General features: G+C 37.6%; 1 protein-coding gene across 2 annotated transcripts in view; it reads right to left on the reverse strand.

The window, feature by feature from the left end:
* The window catches only part of LOC104598483 (elongation factor G, mitochondrial-like), a 36,118-nt gene extending 29,434 nt beyond the window's left edge, over positions 1-6,684 (reverse strand). For both annotated transcript variants that reach the window (XM_010260564.3, XM_088889415.1), the window contains exon 1: positions 6,082-6,684. In XM_010260564.3, coding sequence (XP_010258866.1) covers positions 6,082-6,492 — 411 coding nt within the window. In that variant the 5' untranslated portion in view covers positions 6,493-6,684. The remainder of the gene's footprint in view (positions 1-6,081) is intronic.
* Between the last annotated feature and the right edge of the window lie 3,264 nt (positions 6,685-9,948).

Genomic DNA, 9,948 nt, shown 5'->3' on the forward strand with positions numbered 1-9,948 from the left:
GCAAAACAAAAACATGAATATGTATGAAATCCACAAAATAAATTACGAAATTGTTAATGCACTTACCAAAAATATTATTAACAACAGTTTTTATGGTAACTCGCCAAATGTGCAGTCATAGTTTTCAAGACATCTAGGTGATTTTGGGCGACACTGGGGCGCCTAGGCATTGCCTAGGCAATAAAAATTTTATAATATAAAAAACTGACTTTTGGCTAGTTTCCTAGTTTTATGTACCATTCAGCATGTATGTTAATTGAAAAAATAGCAATTCTCTTTATTAAGAACATTAAATTTCCTCTAAAAATGTGGCAAATCATCACATCTAAAAGATAAAAATCTTTTACATGTATTAATTTCATTATTTTCAAAAATAATACTACTATAATAAGTATTTAATAGAGCAAATTCATATTAATTAGCAGCTAAAGAAGGTTATTAACTTTATATGATAAATATTCAAGATGGAAAGTAAAATAGAAAAAAAAACTTTATTATTCTATTCTTTCTTTCCTCTTTCTTTCCTCTTTCTTTTCTTTCTTTCTTCTTTCTTTTTCTCTTCTCAAAACCCTTTGATCTTTTAAATTTCAATAGTAAAACATTAAAACAAAGTATAATTGATACATATAGCATATAATAAAATGTATTAACACATACATTAATAAGATACAGCAATATAAATGATATTATAAAAGACGCCCGCCTTGTCATTTCTGTCGCCTAGGCAGGCACTTAGTCACCTAGAAGGATGCCTAGTTGCTAAAAGTCAAGGCGTTTGAGCGAGTTGGGCGCCTAGTAGGCAACGCCTTGACAACTATGTGTGTATTAGATAAGAAACAGGTCACAACAATGTGTAAAAGAATTAAATTTTAAATACCACAAAAGTGAAGATGGATTAGTAATTTAGTATGCAATAGGAGCAGAATTGACACGAACAGAAGAATTAGGAGCGCAACTTGGGCGGGCCCGGACTGACCCAGCCCACAATTTTACACAGACTGGGCTTGGGTTTTCGGTTCCCAGGTTGGGCCTGCCCAAAAGTTTGGACTTTTTTATTTTTCAGTCAACAGGCCAGAGCACAGACCTTAGGTAGCCCAAACCTAGCCCAAGCCTGGCCCTACCTTATCTTAACCCAAGCCCAGCCCGCCTAAGTACATAAATATATGCATTTTTTTTATAAATCATATACATATGTACATACATTTATATTAAATTTTAGTATGGGCCGATTGACCAACCCGAACCCAGCCTAGGCCTGGGCCCAAGCCCAAGTGCATCAAATTTCAGTTTGTGCCAGGCCCGGGTTTGACAGTTTAGGCTTGGCCTTGGGCTCAGGCCTTAGGTCCAATTCTTAGGATTGGGCATGGGTTAAGCTTCAACCCCACCCAGACCGCCTGACTTGCACCCCTAAGAAGAATGCTTCCAAATTTTAGAAACCTCTTATAACAGATGAAATCGCTCTGAATGACTGATTGATTTGCCTTATATTATGGTGGATAAATTATGTGGATCGAGACTTAAGAGTTCTTAATGGCTTAATGGAAGGTTGGTTTGATTACTCATAAATATTTTATTACAAGACCATTTTATGCACCAAAAGGCAAAGTAATAACTAAACTAATAAGCCATTAAGTTCAGCGACTTCAGCCTTCACCAAATGCCCCTCATCTCAGTCTACAGTTTAGTTTCCATGAAATTGGAATTACTTATGAAAGTTTATGGAGATACAGGAGCATATTAAATATTAAGGAAAGAGAATGGTTGAAGAACTAGGATTAAAAAACTGCAAAAATGATAGAAAGGCAGGAAATCATACTTAGGATTTACCATATAACCTAGAGCTACCAACTTTTTGACTGAAATATTGAAGAACTAGAGCATGGATACTCTTAAAGAATTTCCGCAAGCATAAATTGTAAATTCAAATACAGATCATCATTGATGACTACTTTCTTTTATCAACAACAAGTGTTGCATGAACTCAAGAACAAATGTTTATCTTAGAAAAGGCAATACTCATTTCAAAAATAGAAGGGTCAGGATGTGCATGAGAAGACGTAAAATGAAGCAAAAAAAACAAAAACAAAAAGACCAATCACCCAGGGAATCATATAGGCAAAGAATTTGAACCATGCAAAAAACCCTCCCCATCCTTGATTTAGCTAAAGTATCAGCCATATGATCCAGTTTTCTTGGTATCCCTCTGAAGATACAATTCATTCGATATATGAATCTACAACTCAAGAACAAAAAATTAAAGCAAGAAATTAGACACATGGAATGATCTATGTGCTTAGATGTTCACAGTAAAAAATCTACCCTTCTTTGGTTCTTTTCTTTTCTTGTATCTTTTTATTGCCAAGTCCAACACTAATGAAAAATTACTTATAAAAAAAGTCCCTGATGAAAAATTATTAACCAAGAAGAAATAAACAAGCCCCATTCCTAATGACGTAAAGGAGGTCTGCAAAAGTCACTTAATCCACAACTGGCTAGCTACTTTCCATGGACACTTCAGGGAACTCCTCTTTTCACATATGTAATATATGATAAAGAACCTAGAACTTTAAAGAGAAGTTATATGCATAAATTATTTATCTGCACATTTAATCATTTAGTATAGTAATTTATGTTGTTCTAATTGTTTCCATGGGAATATTAATACTTGTGATTGATTGCAAAGGAAGAGACAAATTTGGTACTTATCTAATAATTGGTGTATCATGTGCAAACTGAATGGTGAGACTGCATACTACCTACAAATATCCTGTCCATTTGTCTGCTGTATTTGGGATTGGTTTCTTGCTCTTTTTGGATGCAAGTAGAATCCTCCTCTTGCTTGGACAGATTATTTGAGGCAATAGTATTCAGGTGCCCAAGAAGAAGAGGCAAAATCCTGTGGAAATGTACAAGAGCAGCAGTGGTTTGAACATCATGGGAAGAAAGTATTGCAAGAATTGTGGGGAAAAAAGAAGCAAGAAAGCAGTAATTGATACCATCACATTTAGAGGCAATTGCAGATTCATTATCAAAAAAACTAAGGGTCCATTTAGTTCACAGTTGGAATCGGAATTGGAATGGCCTATTTCTCCCATCTGTTTGGTTCAGATGGGAATCGGAATCATCTGGAATGGATTCTCATTCCCAATTGCAGATTCATTATCAAAAGAACTAAGGGTCCATTTGGTTCACAGTTGGAATCGGAATTGGAATGGCCTATTTTCCCACCTGTTTGGTTCAGATGGGAATTGGAATCAGCTGGAATGGATTCTCATTCCCAAGAGAGGGGAAAGGAATGCCATTCCACCAGGAATGGGAATAGATTCCAATTCCACCCAATCAAACAGTTGGAATCGGAATAAATCAGAATGGCCATTCCGATTCCGATTCCAGAGCCCTATTCCCATGAACCAAACGGACCCTAAGATTAAAAGGGATTGGATACATCCAGGTAGAAAGTGGATGAAGCTGAACTTTGGTGGAAGTAATTCGGATAATCCTAGGCTATATGGAATTGGGGGAGTAAGGGATGACAATGGAATTATAAGTACGATGTATGCAGGTCCAATAGGAGAAGTAGATTCAGTTGGGGCAAAAGTTATGGCAGTAGTTTTAGGGGGTGCAAAAGGCTAAAGAATTGGGAGTTGGAAAGCTAATTATTGAAGACGACTCCAAGGTGGTGATGAGCTGGCTAGTGAATGATAAAAGAGATGGGATTCAGTCCTCACAAAATCCGATATATCAGATTCAGATTTAATCTGCATCCATCTTATTGTGTTTAAGATGACAAAAAAATTAAAAAGTTTAAAAAACTAATTATTTTTTAATTTATACATGTATAGAAATGTATATAAACATAAAACAGTAGATTTATAATTTATAAACTTTATATAAATGAATGTATATGTATATAATTTTTTATTGGACTTGGCATGGTTGTCAAGGTGATGCCTAGGTGACTAGGAGATTTTTAGAAGTCGCCTTGCCCAACGCCAAGTGTTTTTCGTATTAGGCGCTCATGCATATACACATTATATCATTTTTTGAATGCCTCTTTATATATTGTATCATTTTATTGGTTGGTTTTATTTTATTAGAATACATCCTGTTGTATGTTAGAACTTTTTATAAAGATAAATCTTTTTTTACTAAAGCTATGAAAGTTTCTTTGGGTTTGCATTTTGAACCAAGAGTGAGAGGAGAAACCGAGGACTCAGTTCATCCAAGACCTCCCAGTAAGTTTCTTCTTCTTTTTTTCTTATTTTAGAAATAGTTTTGGGACGAAACAGGGGCTCCACCTCTTCAACCTCCTCCTCCTCCTTCCTCAAATCACCCTGGTACTCCAGTATTTTATTTTATAATTCTTTAAAAGTACTTTTGGAAACAAAACAGGGGCTCTGCCCCCTTCTTCTTAAACAGGGGCTACGGCCCCAACTTTCTTAAACTTTCCTGTATATTTTTGCACTATTTTTTAATAATGCTTTTTTTGGACGAAACATGAAACAGGGCCTCCGCCACCTTAAACACAGTCCAAGTCTCTTACTCCTATTTTTCTTTTTTGCTCCATGTCCTCTAACTCCTATGTTTGTTTTTCTTTTTTAAGAAATATTTTTTGGGAACAAAAAGGGGGCTTCACCTCTCTCTCTCTCTCTATTCCATGTCCTCTAACTCCTATGTTTGTTTTTCTTTTTTAAGAAATATTTTTTGGGAACAAAAAGGGGGCTCCACCCCCTTCCCTCTCTCCCTCTCCCTCCCCCTCTCTCTCTCGCTACATTATTTTATACTTTCAAATTCCACCGCCTAGGCGCCTTGACAACTATGGAACTTGGATTTTAACAGGATGGGATGGGATTACATCCACATCCGATTTATTAATCAGATGCAAGTTCTAACATCCAAATCTGAGGTATCGGACTTTTGGAGTCAAATTGGGTATCGGCCTTTTGGAGTCCGTTGACAGCCCTATTACCAAGTGCTACTTTTCTCACAGTGTTAAGGTTCCTCACTCCACTTTTCCCCGGGGATGCAAGGACTTCTCATATTCTATTGGTTTTTCTCTCTACTTTCTTTTCTTTTTTAAGATTTCCATAGAGTTATTTTGCAATTTGCTATGCACCTTAGGAGAGCTTACCCCTAAAAGCTAGTTGTTAGAGGGAGGGAACCCAAGAACATATATACCCACAACAGCATCCCATACTACCGATATGGGATACTTCACATTGGCATCCCATACTACCAACATGGGACAAATGGATCGTAACGTTCCACCACACTCTGCAGTCCCGGCACCCACACAGGCTTGCTTTGCACCAGTCCACCTAATCCGGCCAAACACTGCAATACCGACATCACCACCTGCGCCGCACGATTGCAACTGGGAGGCATAGTGTAGGCTCTGATACCATTTGTTATGCGCCTTAGGAGAACTCACCCCTAACTGTTAGAGGGAGAAAACTCAAGCACATACATACCCACAACAGCATCCCATACTACCGATGTGGGATACCTCACATTAGCATCCCATACTACCAATATGGGACAAATGGATCGTAACACAATTGCTTCCAGAGGCTTAGAGAAAGGCCTGCGGCTGTAGGGAGTAGGGACAGTTGGCTCTAACTTCCAGTATCCACGGCAGATGATTGGAATGTATATTTTGAACAACAAGACAGAAAGGGCAAAAAAAAAAGCATAAGCAATGGTTGATAACATAGAAGTGCACTACGTATGAGTGACTGGCATGTGTACGTATAGGAGAGCTCCAGAATCAACTAAAAATCCAATCACAAGATGGATAGAAAACGCTGATCTGATTCGATCTCGTTAATATATCTACTCCATAAATCAAGCAAATTATGGTGGCATACCGGCATTCTATTTCATACTAAAACATAACGGGTTAAATCCAACTTCTGATCTACCCCGTCAAACGAACTATCACCTCCAAGAATAATCAAAGAATTCAGCAAATCAAAGAAGACTGGATTGCTCTAAAACCATACTGAATAACGCAGCATTAGAAAAAAAATCAAAATCAACTATAAGCAATTTAAACGAAGTAGTGCAACAAACAAAATGCACCTGATAACCATTCCAGGTACAGTAAGTAGCAGCAGATTGGATCGTAATCCCCTTCTCTCTTTCCAAATCCATGGAGTCCATCTTTGCGCCAACTCCATCTCTCCCTCTGACCTCGTGGATCTCGTGAATTCTTCCCGTATAGTATAGAATCCGCTCGGTGAGCGTCGTCTTGCCGGAATCAATATGTGCAGAAATTCCGATGTTCCGAAGCTTCTCCATGGCTTCCTTCCACCAAGCGTCCTTATCTTCCTTCGCTCGCGCCAAGTTCCCAGCAGAAAATCCCCGCCGTTGGCCATTTTCGAGTACGATAACCGCGAAAGGCGAGGATGAGGATGACAGAGAGGAGAGAGTGTTCTCCGTGCACAGGGCGTAAAGTAGACGAGTCGCAGAAGACCTAATAGACCTCGCCATGGTCGTCTGTGTTGGAGCGAATTCCTTCCTCCACCTAAAACCCTAGTGCTAAACCTCTACTCGTCCTCGCCCCACGCTTGTCGAAACCCCAACTCCAATAGAAAAGGTTGGTTCAGTCGCCTTTGATCTGCAGGCTGGAGGCTGGAGCGTATCTGCGGCAAATTACAGAGGCCGCCTACCCTGGTTTTTTGCGGCAAATCCTGGCTTGGGCCAGTATTTTGTGTTTAGGCCTGGGCCGGGCCTGTGCCAACATTTCAAGCCCCGCTCAAAGTTCGGTCCAGCCCATCATCTATAAAAAAAGTTCGGTTCAGCACACTATATATTTATACATTATTATATACTTTATATATACATATATTATATAAGTATAAAAATACGTGTAATTTATTATATCAAATATTTTTATATTTTTAACAATATCTTATTCACATGTTATATGTCAATAATATAAATTGGGGAAAATCTGCATGTGATACTGGAAAGGCTTTGACCATTTGATTAAAACCCACTTGATTACCATTTTGAAGAGAAGGTTGATTGCTTATAAGTTTTTTCTGGTATCATGTCTTTGGGAGAATGACAGTTCAGCCAAGGTCAGAAGTGAAAATTAAAAATTTACATTGGGCTTATCCGTACTTTTTCGCGTATCTTTCTAACATTATAGTTAAATCTATAAAATTATTATATTTTGATATAATGCATGTAATTACATATTAGGGTCAAAGCCCGGTTCAATCAGTCCCAAGATTAAGGCCCAAACCTTATGGACCTTGTCATGGACTCGGGTACTAAGTCGGGCCATGATAACCTCTGGTGTGACTCTTGGCCCCTTTGTTTACCACACCCTTTCATCAGTTTGACATTAAAATAGTAATAGAAAAATCACGTTGGGCTATTATAAACTTGCCTAAGCATTATTAGTAGAGTGTTCATTTGCTATTTCATTAGTGATATGCATGTGTTCAAGAAAGTATTAGCCATGTATGATATACATTATTTGGAGTTAATTTTTATGATCTATATAAAACAAAAGATAAGTAGGGGGTGCTCACAGTTTGGTTAATTGAACCATAGGCCTATTTTTAAAACCAAATTGATACTATCGGTTTTTTAAAAATTATGAACCAAAACTGAACCAAAGCCAATTGGCTAAGCACTTGTTTGGTTCAGTTTTTGACCTATTCAATTTATCGTTTTTTTTGTGTTTTTGATATTTATAATATATATTATAAATATATAAAACATATATAATAAAAATACTAGGAATACATATGATATATTATATTATAAATAATAAACAATATATTATAAATATATATATTCATTTATAATATTTAGATAATCTAATATATATATATATATATATGAAAATTGATGATCAAATCGCTATCAGTCCCTACTAGCAAATATAGCTTGGATGATGTGAACTGAGGTCGTCAGATTGTATCAGCAAGATCAGACACACTAAAGAGCCTATGAGGATGATCTGGGAAAAGTAACTACGAGAGTCAAGTTAGTACCTAGCTGTCGAAGTGAATGAGAGCTAGTGGGTAGAGAATCAAAGTTGAAAGCTAGTATAGTAAATGTGTAGAAGTGTAAGCATACCGTTTGAGGGTTGAGGGTGAGGGTCACCCTTATATAGACTTTGAAGCTCAATCAAGGCGTGTTCACCACATTCGGAGGTGATAGGCCTTATTCGTCCATTGCTTACAACGCCAATATAGCGTCGTTGTGGTCCTTACCTGGTTCCTCACGAAGCGGAAGGTATTGAGTTTACCATTGCCATGTGGGCATCGTGTCCATGGACATTTTGGGGGCACTAGGTGGTGCAAACAAATAAGGAGAGACCTGCCACGTAGGTCGAAGCTATCCTGAGGTTAGCGTGACACCTTAGTTTGCGTGTTACCCAGGTCGAAGAGGTAGTCCAGTGTTCAGAGCAATTAATGGATGTGCATCGTAAAGGTCCTATAAGCCGATCTACCAGTCTACTCCTAAGCAAGGTCAAAGTTACTTTGGGTGGCATAAGCCAATATGTCGATGACCATTCAAGTAAGGTCATGCCACATGTGATGCCGAGGTGTCATTAGACGATTTCGGGCACCACGTGGCAGTTCGTAATTGGAGGGTCATCACAATATATATAATATGTATATATAAACAAACACACAAGTTGGTTTAGTTAACTATTGATTACTGAACGAGTACCTTCAATCTTTCAAAAAATACTGAACTAAAACCAAATTGACCTATTCAATTTCATCAATTCGATTAGTTTTTTTTTTTTTGTTCTTAATGATCACCCTTAAAGCTAAGTATTCACTACAGGAGAGGGGTGAAGATATAGTAGTCTTCAAATAAACAATTTTATCCAGCTAGGGGGCTACAATATTGATAGTCATTAGAAAAAGAAAAATAATTTGTTTTCATTAAAATGAAATTATTGAATTTTTTTAAAAACAAAACCCACAAACCCCTCTCTCCCCTAATGTCGAGCCCCATGAAACCCTTTCTCTTGACACTAGGTCCCACATAACCCCTATCTTTTTCATTTTTTTTTTACAATAAAGTAAAGAAAACCTAATGGAGAAAAGTGGGCTCCAAAGGGAATCCACCACAACTACTAAGGTCAAGAGAGGAGGACTGCCCAACCAATCTACAATTTTTTTAATATGTTCTGAAGGGCTACACAACGGGGTTGTTTACCTCGACGTGTGTGAATGGGAAGTGCAAATGTTTGTTTCTTTAACCAATCTGAGACATTTTTGCACTAATATTTGCGTCTCTATGGAGGACGATCCTTGACTTGCAAACTACTATCGTTAGGTCTCCCTCGAACCATACATTGGAGTGACCAAGATGAACCATGATCTTGTGAGTTTCAAATGCCGCCTTGCATTCAACAACATTGATGGAAATGTGATATCGATGTTCCTTGTCAATGTTCTGTTGCGATGCATCCAACAGTACAATCACCATATCTTTTAGTTGAGACATCAAAATTAATTTTGATGGTTCTCTCCCTTGGAGAGTACCATTTGACCCATATCGAATTTATTGGGTTTTTCAGATTCACCATACACCGGTTTGCATCATGATATTCACACAAGGCCTTTCTGGCCAACTCAAGTACTCAACAACCATTTTTGGATTTAGATCCTTTCTTTGAAATATTTTGAGACATGATTTTCCACCTCACTCCTTTTCTCTCCATACCCATGTGTCTCCCAACCAAATTGGGGATATGATTTTTTTTTTTGGTTAAATGATAAGATTAGCTGAATGCAATAGTTATTTGGTAGGTTGTGAATCCACTCCAGTCATAAAATGCATGGGACCCATAATCATTCGACCTCTCACTACTATGGGTCTATGTACTTTATCACTAGCATAAACGGTCTGTGTTCAAAAACCCAAAAAACCCTAGGACAACAATTTTCATGATCAGATTCGCACATT

This window comes from Nelumbo nucifera, chromosome 6 (genome assembly GCF_055504915.1).
Source record: "Nelumbo nucifera cultivar China Antique chromosome 6, China Antique-T2T, whole genome shotgun sequence".
In the NCBI taxonomy this organism is placed as follows: Eukaryota; Viridiplantae; Streptophyta; class Magnoliopsida; order Proteales; family Nelumbonaceae; genus Nelumbo; species Nelumbo nucifera.